At 39.1% G+C, this 12752-nt stretch overlaps 1 protein-coding gene across 21 annotated transcripts in view; it reads right to left on the reverse strand.

Annotated features, from left to right (window-relative positions):
* ptprk (protein tyrosine phosphatase receptor type K) overlaps window positions 1–12752 on the reverse strand; it is a 105787-nt gene that overhangs the window by 53015 nt on the left and 40020 nt on the right. For all 21 annotated transcript variants that reach the window (XM_085248074.1, XM_085248088.1, XM_085248087.1 and 18 more), the window contains 4 exons: window positions 9510–9632; window positions 3632–3792; window positions 2330–2381; window positions 2173–2231 (listed from right to left, as the gene is read on the reverse strand). In XM_085248074.1, coding sequence (XP_085104200.1) covers window positions 2173–2231; window positions 2330–2381; window positions 3632–3792; window positions 9510–9632 — 395 coding nt within the window. The remainder of the gene's footprint in view (window positions 1–2172; window positions 2232–2329; window positions 2382–3631; window positions 3793–9509; window positions 9633–12752) is intronic.

Here is a 12752-nt window from a genome sequence, read left to right on the forward strand (position 1 = left end):
ACCTGACAGAGAATGAAAGACTGAGTACACAAGGTCTGCCCATTGGTGTCCAATTAAATTTTAGCATTTAGGAACTTTAAAAGCAAGAAACTTGACATCAAACTTTTAAACATTTTCAAATCTCAGGCCAACTCTTTTGGCAGTGAAGCAAGTCTCTGCAGTCAAATCAAAGATTATAATCAATTTTTTGAGCTGGTCTTAAATCTACACTCTGCTAATGTTTGTGTACTCATGAGTGTGGTATTGAAAGGATTTTCATCATGCCCAGGGACATGTGGCTTGGGTGCAAGTCATTTTACCTTCTTGTAAAAGTTAATTGTCTACCATAAAGCCATTTGAATTCATATTCTTATATTGGATTGCGGTCACCTCTGATACATACAGGGGGTCAAACACTCACTATCTGACCAATCCAATCAGTGTAGAGCAGGTTTATTGCTTTCTGAAATGTTAAAGCCTACATCATTACTCCAGAGTACGTCACTCAGATACAGTTTATGCATGCATGGCCATTGAATCAAACATGTTTAACCTCCTAGGACCTGGCGTCCACATATGTGGACATCACATTTTGGGTTATTTAGACCAAAATACTCAATTTTGCTCTACAAGGGCCTGATATCCACTTATGAGGACATTATACTGCTACTGTTCTATCAAAATTTTAAACGAATGTCCTCATATGTGGCTCTGATTTTTCATAAAAACAAAAATAAGGTAAAAAAAAAATCTGGTAATTCTTTGTTTTTACATTCATTGGGCCCCAATATACCCAAATATCAAAGAGAAATTAAAAATGCATGCTGTGGAAGAGTTCGGGTCTTAGGAGGTTAAAGCTGCAGGGAAGGAACATTTTCATGTGACTTTATAGCCCAAAGATTAATAAATGTAAATTGTGTTTGGCCACTGTTTCTGTATATATATCATATGAATTAACGCATAAGGTAATTTAAGTTCCTGTGAGAAAATGAGTCTTAAAATATCTTGTTTTGTCTGACCAAGAGCTCAAAACTCAAGATTTACTGTCACGTTTAAAAAAAGATAAATAAAAACAAAACACATCACTTAAACCACCAATCCTTGGAATATATTTTTACTCTGATATCAAACTGTCACCAGATATTATTATCTTTATATAAAGTTCTTTCTTCACTGCATTGTGGAGATCTAGAAACGGTTAAGATTGTTAAGTTTTCAGTTGAAATAAAGAGCCAAGAAAGACAAAATGTTTAAGAGGACTACAAGGTCTTCTTAAACTGTGCTATGTGGCTTTGTCTGCATTTCATACGTGCATCTGTTGTTGCATGCGACAGGTCTTCCCCTGGTGAAACGAGTCTCATTACAGCTGAAGCTAAAGTGCTAACAGAGAAACATGTTCCAACATGATAAAATAGCTTCATACTCTGAAATCCAATAACCTGTTTCCCAGCCTCAAAACCTATATAATCCTTGGCAAACCTGGATGATTATGTTCCAATTAAAACATGTTGACACACGAGTTTCATGCTGGTGATCTCCGCTGGGGGGGACTGGGTTCCAGATGGGCCATTTGGAGGATGTTCTTACACTTTGCTTTATAGTAATATTACACAGTCCTCTGGCTGTGTGTGTTAACATGATCAGTGTGTGTATGGAGCTACAACGCTCAGCCTGTAATGTACACACATGTCTGAACACCACCCAACGACCGCGCACAGATCAAGTTGACTGACATAAATTAAGAAAAAGGAAGAGACAAATATGCACATAAGATCAGTATAATGCAACCTACAACAATATTCCTGCAATAGATTTTCCTATGTGAATCTCATGTTCAGGGTCAAGTCAGACAGCTGCTCATTAAAAACACATAAACAAGACCATAGGGCAATAACAACAATGTCAGTGTCCAGCATGGCGACACACCCCTATGCGTGCAAACACGTGTACACATAAACACACACCCGGCTGGTCTTTCTAAGTGTCTTTCTAGCCTAATCGCCACCTCCTGAGCCTCAGTCAACACAAATAAATCAGCTGCCTGCCTCACAGCACGTGTATGTGTTTGCCTTTATTTGTGTGTGTCTGTGTGACATCTGCGTTTTCACATCAGTTTGACAGAAAGTAAAGAACTATGCATGATAGTGGGATGTTCTAACTGTGTAGTTGCTGTTTGTTATTTTACCGATTTACCTGATATTCATTAGGCCAGAACGTGGAAACGGCAAGTTCAGCTCTCAGCCACTCTTTACCTGGACAACGACATCAGGATCAAAATAAGCCATTATAAGCAATAATGCATAAACGCTGAATTGAATCAGATTAAGCACTGCTGTGAGCTAGTCTTTACCGGTGTAGGATGTCACATTCCATATAGGGTTAGCCAAGGGACCCTTGTTCACCTAGAAATCAAACAGAACCACAATCAGTCACAAAATAGTTTACACAAAAATGAACCTATAAGCATGCAGTGCACTGCAATTCATGATTTATCCACAGAGGCCCCTTTTACATTCCAGTCAGGCATCTTTTTCTTGGTTTATTACAGCTCACCTGGCTCTAGCCAGGAAATTCCAAAGAAACTACAATCTAATCTTAATGTGTTTTCTAAGAACATTCACACACAGAAAAAAGAAAAGAATAGGATCAGGAGACAGAGGTGTTATGGAAATAACTGTGGAATAGACTGTCAAAGCACCAGATATGTGAATGTACTTCTCCATATTATTTAAATAAAACAAATAACAATGTTATTTTGAAATAAACGTGAGACTGCATGTGTGTTGCTTTAAAAATCATGTTTAATTGTGAAATGAAAGTGTTGGTTAAAGCAAGGCAATCAGCAGCCTCTATTGCATGTTAGCTGCAATAATTGCGGGGATGTTTCATAAAACTAAAACCAAGAATTTCCAATAAATCTAGTATTCTTTTGCTTTGTTTTCTTCTGTCCTGTTTTGTTTTAAATGGAGAGGCTTTGGTCACCATCTGCTTTTGTGACAAACAAACTCCTTTAATTAATTTAGAATAATGCAATCCAGCTTGGGCTCTATAATATGTAGCCTCAGAGAATGTACACTGCTGTATAGTGGCTGGTGGAGGTGTACATTTGGTCTTGATTCAGCTGGTTTGTTTACTAATTAGAAAAATCCAAATAAATATAACCGTCAGTTAATTGAGGTCTACTATGTTTTTCTGTTTTCTGGTACATATTAACTCTACATAGCTGGGCATAAACATGGCCAAAGTTGCAAATAATGATGTCACCATATGTACAGGTAATCCATGTGAGCTAACAGCTCTGTCCCTGAGTTACTTTAAACTAGCAGTTTTGCTAGCACTTTATTTTTTACTCTTATATCTGGATGATGTCAGAGAGGGCTTACAACATCAACGGGCTCTCTCAGGTACACATCTGCCGTTAAAACTTATTATGAGGGCCAGTAATGCTCAGATAGTTTCAGATCCCAGCTAAAACAACGGGCTGCGCCAAGACCCAGTATAAGATAAAAAAGGATTATTTTAAACTGTGAATCATGCAAAGTCGCACTGGCTCAGAAATAATAAGAGGTAGTTGGGAATGAGCATCATGGGGTCCCTTAAGACAATTAACTACTACATATCCAATCTACTCTACTAGATCGGATCTCAGTACCTTCACCAGGACGTTGAGCGTGCCAGGGCTGGAGCCATCGGGGCTACTGAGGAGATAGTTGAAGTCGATACAGTGAGTATCATTCTCCTTCATGACTGGCAGCTGAAACCTGGCTTTTTCTCCAACATCATACTGCGAGACGTCAACATACATGTAGGAACCTGCGTGAAAGGAAAGAAACATAGGACTTTAACCACAGTTGGAAAGCAAACAATGCAGCAATTTTAAATCTGACCGGATCAAGAGCAATGAATTGCTCATTTTGTTTGCAGCTGCGTGTGCTTGTGCCAACACATACCTTCAAAAATTCAGTGCTTGAACAGACTAGCAAGGATGCCCTCTGAGGGGCTAGTTAGTGTGTAGACAGTGAAACTATGACTGCATTTGCCAAAGAGTGGGCTGTATGTACCTACATGAGCATCCAACCGCTTCTGTACAAGGTTATAACAGTCTAAAGTATTTAGAAACTTTAAAATAATATTTTGCACTGTTTTTTGTTTGTTCTAATAATACTCCCCTGTAGAAGTTACCTTCTACTCAGCAGTCCTTTTAGAAATAACGGAGAAACTGCAGCAGTACATTCAGCTGAACGAGTCTATAAAAGTGACCTGGCACAAGGTTGGAAACAAATAATAATAATTGGAAGATGTGCAACAATTGGAATGACGCATAAAGAGGAAACTAAATGTCTGCAGCTTCTTCACAAGAAACCAGAGCAATACCTGGAAGAAGAATGGATAAATGATGCACCACTTTTTAATATACATAAGTGACTAGACAATGCTTTTATGGCAGGAAACAAACTCTGCTGTATCCCCATTTGAGGAACTGGAACCTCCAAATTGTCACAATAGATTTCGCACTCTGATTTCATGATTAGTGGTTGATTTGATTTCCTAGCAGTTCTCTGGGCGATGCTTCTCTGTTTTCACTTCTGTTGTTTACTTTATTCTGGCCCCTTCAACACCGAATTCACACACAAATCAGTTACTTTTGTTATGCTAACACAATGGCACACTGGAGAAATGTTTCATTCTCTACAACATCAGCAAGCCAAGAATAAATATACTTCAGGTACTTCACTAGCCTACTGAGTACTATACCATGACAGCATGATACACCATTACAGCTGACTGAAGGGAATAATCTGGCTGTACCAACAGGACAGACAAACTGTCCTTCCAGATGTTCTAGTAATCAGCTCAGACCCGAACCAGATGTTGATGCAATGAAATATGATAAAATGTGATCCTGCTCTGCATGATGTTTAATCTCACAATCTCACATTAGCTCATCACAAATTCAGAGAAACGATCCCATGGTAACGATTAAGTCTAATTCCTTGAAACGTATATTGTTATATTTGTTTTGAATATGCAATTCGTATTAATCACCTATGAAGAAAAATGTATATTATCATAAATTGGATATCTTTGGGTTTGAAATACTTGGCTATTGAAATTAATTCATTTGCAGATGTAATCCTAAATAGAATAGAATAGAATAGAATAGAATAGAATAGAATAGAATAGAATAGGACAGTATAGAATTAAATACAATTAAATAAAGTCAAATTGGATAAAACCCTACATTCTATAAAATGCCCCTGGTTAATTGTATTTGCATATTAGACTATACATAATATGTACTATATAATGGTTTCTAGACAATAGCGCTTATCACTTATTGTTTAGCTAATCTACTGTGAGAAAACACATCTCTCTGCAGAATGGAGCAGAACATAACAGGCTTTGAACGGATGCACACAAACATGTGGAGACACGGACATGTGTGCGCACATGCATACACATGCACACACATGCACATCAGCTTCTCAGTACCCCAGTTATCGTTTTGGCTGTTCTTTTCTTTTTATCTCTGCGCTTTTTTCTGCCATGCAGGTATTAGAATAATCTCACTTCTTGGTTCTGAATGTCACAAACAAAACCCAAAATGACTCCAGCCAAACTGGACTACAGCCAATCAGACTGGAAACAAAACAAGGCCGGCACCGATTTCCTCTCTATCTAAATCTGCTGCAAAATGAACATATAATGGACATCACTCCCTTTATTTAGTTTTTTTCATTTGTGCCACTGACGCTAAGATGGTGACTTGAAAAAAAGAGCCTTTAAGATGGCTGCCAAGATGATGTGCCAGCTAAAAATACTCCTATCAGTCAGAGACCCAGATATGTCACAACACAAGCAATGTTGCAAAATATAACCTTTAGCACTTCAGCTAATCAAAGCGCTGCTTGCTACAAAAATATAACAGGAAAAGGATTTAGTATAGGTTGAAAACAGCTGAGTAATATGTGACAACAGTGTCTGTTTACTGAAATAATTCCAACATATATTTTAGAAACCACATGAATATCAGTCGATTACACCAGAACAATGACAAGACCTAACCTGGCACAAAAGCTGCATTTGAAAACATGAGTAATAATGAAAGACTCACTGCACACAAAACTGATGCTACACCGCTACACCCATGCTAAGCAAGCACCTTATGATGCCAAGAACATCTGACACTTGAGGTTTGTTTTTAAAATGGCTGATTCTTTTGAATGGCTAAAGTCTAAAATGGCCGGTAAAAGGGTAATGACACAAGATAATTAAAGATGAGACTAAAATACCGCTGTGATAGCCTTGAGCCCCAGATATGTCGCAACAAGAACAACAGTAGCAGGGCAGACTGGGGACAGTATTCTCCAGCAAAACAATAACAGCTAGCTGCTGGAATAACAGCTAATGGGGTATTTTCATTTTTAGCATTTTAAGGCGCCAATCAAGATGCGTGAGATGTCAAATACCCTTCCACAGTAACACATGCTCTTCATTCATAGGAAGGAAGATCACTGCACAGACTACAGATTATGTAGCCTGGAGTCAAACATGGAGTTAATTTCATTTTTTCTTTTCACTTCAAGACACAGCTTGCATCTCCAGAGGCCATGCTCAGTTTTCTATACATATAAGCAACAGTGGAAATTACATTTCCACTCCCTTTTCTGACTATAATTCATTATTTTACTGACACCTTATGCATTGCCTTATAATTCTGAAATTTAATTAGCACTTCTATCTTAATTTGTTGCTTTAAAAATGTCCCCATATTGTTATAATTTTTAATTAAACTGCATACTACTTTTGTGAAGGTTAACACTCACGTCTTGTAGGAACTGTGTCATAAAGGTTGGATTTATTGGTCATTTTAAGTATTTTATAACGGTGTTGCTGCCTTCTTCATTATTTGATCATTATTAAAACATTTAGTGCACATGAGACCAGCTTTGGTGCATTTTAAATGCCTCCCCTCCTTATTAGATAGCACACACTGATAAACATGAGAGACATGGAGAGAATGGCATGCCAAATAGGTTTTGAGTGGTACTGGCTGACAACATTATGAGTCAAGAGTATCTGCTTTAGTCCACTGAGCCACAGGGCCCCTGCCCATGAATGTTCAACTGGCACAATGCACATTGCCAGAGTAGCTTGTAGACCCTGCCATGGTGACTAGTGCCAACAGTGACCCCCGGAGACATTACATAGAAGAGTTTTATCTCTTATTACAAACACTGCCAAACTGTCCCTGCAATGTCAGTACTGCCATAAGCACAAATGGTGATTAGCAACTGGCACAAATCATTGTGGGTTATAAGGAACAAAAGTATCATTTTTGTCACTGCTATAACTCTAAAAGGATTCTGTGTAACTCCCCTAGTAGATGACTCCTTTTATTCTGCCCTTACCTTTGACAAAATAAACCCCCTGATGTACTAATCAGTGAAAAAAGTCACTCCCAAAGCTCTTTGGGAACTCTTAACAACTCCCCAAATAATGGGATTGGTATTCCTTTGTTTTCAGGGGTCAGAACCCAAAAGACTTTAATGCCACTCCTCTTAAATCAAGCCATGCCCTCAGGGAGATTGTAGTTAGCCAGACCAGAGTATTAAATTACTGGTGGCTAGGATAGCTTGAGAAAACTATTCTAATAATAGACATTACTAAAGTTTCCCTGGGCATGGCACTTAAGCAACTAACTCAACCCCTCACCCATTTCCCTTAACTCCTTCCAAAAAGAAACCTAGCCAAGTGCTGCATCTGTAATCCCCTCTAGCAACCTCGTTTTCCATCCACTGCACCACTGTTCCACACCCCACTGGCATTATTAACACATCAAATGTCAGTTCATGCTCCCATACCTTTAGGCAAGGCTCTGAACCTCCCCTTTAGCAACCAACATCTCCAAACCATTAACCTGCTCTGCCATCCCCATGCCCCTGCTCGTTCCACTAGCTTCAACAGCCATTAATGCTATGTTAATTGCAGCCATTACCTCTGCACTCTTAGGCAAGGTATTTAACCTCTTCAGGCTGCCAACGCTGCCCTCTCAGCACAGTGACACCACTTGGTATTAATAATGCTAAATGATAGACTTTGGCTTTGTACCACTGGGCACCACACTCTTGTGTCAGTGCTTAATTACATGCAAGACCACACATGCACGACACACAAAGTGGGTCTTTGTGTGTGAAAATTGTAAAAAGTCGACTTTTAAATGAACCTTTCTCTAAATGTCAGCGAGCCTGGGTTGTCATGAAGATAAGTCTGAGAGATAAATACCAGCACTGCATTGTCATGGAAACAAAATCCTAATCTTCCACAACAGAGGAAGAGGAGAGGTCAGAGGAAAGAAGTGGTAAGAGAAGAGGGTGAAAAGAATCAAGGTAATGTGAGATCAAAAAGACAAGGAAAGGAAAGGAGAAACAATGCTGAGAAGCAAACTATGTTTGTGGTGCTACACTGCAACACAGTTTCCTTAATGTGGTTAGGTTCATACTTCCACTTGACATTCTTACTCTGTGGTTTTTTGTAAAGCTAGTTACCATTTCAACATTGCATAGCTGGTTACTGTTATAACATTTTGGTTTTAACATTGTAAAGCAGGCAACCTTCCCTGTTCCCTGCCGTTGATTAATGACCTCATATTCTGTTAATTAGACCCTCAGCCCTGAGGCAGAAAGATTTAATTTCCCCTTCATCATCATCATGAAGAAAAAAAACAACTGATTAGAGAGGAGAGGAGAGGAGAGGAAAAAGCACCAAGAACTTGTACAGTGATATATACATATTCCATTAAAGTAAAAGTCAGTCAATCAGCTCCTACTTCAGCCAGAGTACAAAACTAGTATTATCAGCAAAATAAACTTAAAGCATCAAAATGAAAGTATGTGATCTGCAGAACACCGATGCATCAATATGTAAGAAGCATTTTGCTGCGGCAGCTGCCCGAGGTAGAGCTAGTTTTATACTGCATACGCTTCGGTCATTTAGTCCAGTTATTCCCAGCCTAGGGGCTGACCCCCTCCAAAAGGGAGCAAACTACATCTGCAGGCTCATGGAATGATTAATTGAGAGGGGAAAAAGCTGCTCTGCAAAATTATTTTTGCTTTTTTGAAATATTGGGTAATTCTGCATCAGAATTAGGCTTGTATAGTTGTTTAAATGAAACCACCTGAGAAAATTAGACAAAAAATGTAGCTGCTAACAACTCAGTGAAACATTTTTTAGGGGAAAGCAACCAAAAAAAAACAACAACCAAAAGTTGCAAACCGCTGTTCATAGTTCAGCATATACACGATGTGATTATCAGACGTTGACGGATATAGTTGGGATATAGCAGAGCAGTAATAATCCTGCATAATAAATGTGCTGCAGTAATAAGAAGAAATTACATCTAAAAAATGGTGAAACTCGAAAAAGAGCTCAAGCACTTCAAACTGCATTAAACAATAAGCTGCTTTCCACACTTTGAGGTGATGAAGTAGGAGATGACAAACATGAGGGGAAAGGAATTTGAGCTTCACCTTGTGGCAGGTGTGGTGAGACATATGGCAATTCCTGGGTGTTGATGTGCGTCCAGTCAAAGTCATCGTAAGGATCTTGTTGGTAGTCACACTGAGAGAAGCCCTCATCAAATGTACAACTTCCTGCAGAAAAGAGAAACAACAAAACGTAGTTAAATTTACAAAAAGACAAAGATGAAGTTTGTTGCCTTGACTGAGTAAGCGAACACATTTTTTTAAACTTGACTTTGAGTCATGTTTCAAACCTTTCTTTTGTGCTTTTTTATATGTGTGCGGTTGTCTCAGCTCATTAAAAAACCACCAAAGTCTGAGCTCCGACACTTATCACTCAGGGCCACTTAGGATCACCTCTGACTCAGCCAGCAGAGCCTTCAGCTGATCATCTGAGCCCATCGCCACAGCCTTGGGACAACCATGTGTGAGCTGACCGCCTCTGGCTCCGCCTAAACAGGAAGTTGCTCTAACACAGATAGACATCACTTGTCCCTGACAGCTAACTGAACCAATCAACTTAAAATGATATGCAGTTTGTTCTGGCTATATTGCTGATAGGAACAGCATTCAGGCTACTACTTGCTATCTGATTCATTGGCCTAGCAGTTATGCGCAGCTTGTGTTAATAAAATGGCCAGAAGAGACGTGGCTAAGAAAAGCCAAAATGCCATCTGATTCAAGTCTCTGGTAGTTAGTGGTCACAGAGACGTGTCCTTTGTGCCCTTTTTTTTATTTCCCACTGTTGAGATGGATAAAGTCTACTATGAAAAATGAAATCACAATACATTTATTAAGTTAGACATCTATATTCACGTTAACTTATGATGAAACAAAACTGTTTGTAATTAAAATGTTAGTAGGCGCTCGGAAACAAATACTGTAGCATTTAAAAAGATCTTAAATATCATTTATAAAAAGCAGCCACTGTTTGCCTTGATTATCACTTGACAATGACTTTGTTTAGGCAAGATTTAACCTTATTTTAAAACCTCAATTTCATGAAGTATAATAGCATATTTATATTCAAATCACTATACTACAAAATAAATACACAAAGGAAGAAGGAATGAGTGAGCAAGCCACCATGAAGCACTATCAGCAACCAGGACTGCCAGCTACATAAATCTCCTAGCCTTCAGTTAGCGGTACAGCTTTGCTACCTGTGTCCTAGAGCAAACTGTGGTGGCTGTGATGGAGAGCAGAACGACAGGCCCTCAGATACCCCACTGATCTGAGCTCCCGCTACAGAGGCATACCAAGAGGTGACAGCCGCCGCCGGAGGAGAAACAAGTTAACATCAAACTAAGCGACTGTCTTCAACTGCTGGCTGCACGGCTGGATGTGACTCACAGCCTTGGCGAGGCACTGGATCACATTCCTCTCGGCATCATTCTTTAAACCAACCTCTCTTCGTGCAGTTCAGTTCACTCCCATTCAGTTCAATTAAGTCTTTGTCATGGCAAGTCACCTCCAGTCACTGTGCAAAAACATGCAGGGACATGTGCACACACAGCACAGCACAATAAAAAAAAAACTACTACTACTATACATTAAATTAGATATAGAAACTCTTTGTTGTCGTGCACAGCATTTGTGTGTTTGTTTATGTAAAACTCCTGTCTTCCGCAGTGTGCGAGTCAGTTTGCATCTTGCTGTCATGTAACTTTCTCTGCATGTGTTAAAAATGTGTTTTTACGTGCATGGAAGTATCCCACATCTACAAACCTGCATGCATTCAAACCGAACACTGAACAAATAAAGAACTAAACACCCAGTGCCATACATCACACATAACAAGTTACACAAATGGACTGGAGAAGAAGAAAATGTTGATCTGTAAAGCGAAGTGTAAGTGTGTTTGCTGTCCCTGACTGCCTCCATACAGTGTGGTCTGGAAAATAACTTCCTGTTTTATCAAAGCTGAGTGACAAAAATCAGAAACACAGCTTCTTTCCCGCAGTTTCTTTGTGTAGTTATTACTCTATACTATGTATCTCAGTAATTCTTTTGACTGGAAACTACAATGAATAAATGAAATCTGTGTAATAGCTTGTTTTGTCAGTTTTCTATATATCATACACTGCTACGTTGTGACACTGCAGATGCACTTAGCCTTGGTTTACCTGCTACAGCGTTTGTGTAGCCCTTCTTTTATTCACTGACACTACAGAGAACGTACAATAGCAGCTTTATTCAGGTTCTTCTGTGGAATTTCTACCTTTGAGTACAGAAGCATTTGATTTAAACAAGCTGTGTTTTAAATGTGTTTCATGAGTTTTTAATTGTGTACACATAAATGCCCAGCATTCCACTCGGCTCTGATACAAGCCGTGGTACAAGAGGTATTTTACCTTGGCTTAGCAGTGAAGAAAAAATGTCCTAGTTTTAAATTCAGCTTTACAGGCCATATTAAATCAACATTTTCAGTTGGAGAGCACTTCTCTGTCCTTGTTTGCACACCTCTGAAAGATATTCACTCACTCACACGCGCACGAGACGGTAACATACTAAACAAAATGTCTGTTTTTGTGTGTACGCGCTGAAAAGGGGCCTGCAAAAACTAAATATGTGCGAAAGTGTCTGCACATACACAAACCTCACGCTAACCCGCCCACGTTCTCAGTTAACACTTCTCCCTTTCCTAAATGTCCTGCCAACCTAAACCAACACACACATCAGCAGACACATGCATCTGACAGCAAATCCTTGTTGCCAATAATGAGATGAGCAGACTTTGAACTACTCTTTTGCCTCAGCTGAAACACTCAGCAGCAAAATGATGAGCCATTTTTTGCTCAAATGTTGTAGGGACTTGAGCCAATCTGTTTTTTTATACTTTAACGTAATGTCAAATGTCAAGAATTACTGACCTCTATTTTGTGTTTGGTGTGCTCTGCTAGTGGTAAATGCTGAAATTAAACATGCAGTAATTGATTTCTTGGGTAATAAGGGCAGCATAGCATCAACTTTTAAATTGATGTGGTAACTTGTTAGTGAACAGATGCCTGTTTACCCTTCAGTAGATAGTTAGCAACATCATCATTTATTCCGAGTCGACTTCTGGCCCCCTGATGAATGTAAATTTGATATTCACTCTCCTTTTTAGTTCTGACTTTGGTTAGCATTTCCCTCTGGGAAATCTCTGGCTTCTTAGCTGCTAAAAGTATTTTCAGCTAGCCGCTACTTCTGCTTGTCTGCCTTTTGTTGCTGAGCAGTTTGTGAATGTTGGGTGTTTACGGCATCTTCAGA

The sequence above is a fragment of the Mchenga conophoros genome, linkage group LG15 (assembly GCF_057382185.1).
Source record: "Mchenga conophoros isolate Kocher_MC1m ecotype Shallow Benthic linkage group LG15, M_conophoros_male_GT1.1, whole genome shotgun sequence".
NCBI classification, from domain to species: domain Eukaryota; kingdom Metazoa; phylum Chordata; class Actinopteri; order Cichliformes; family Cichlidae; genus Mchenga; species Mchenga conophoros.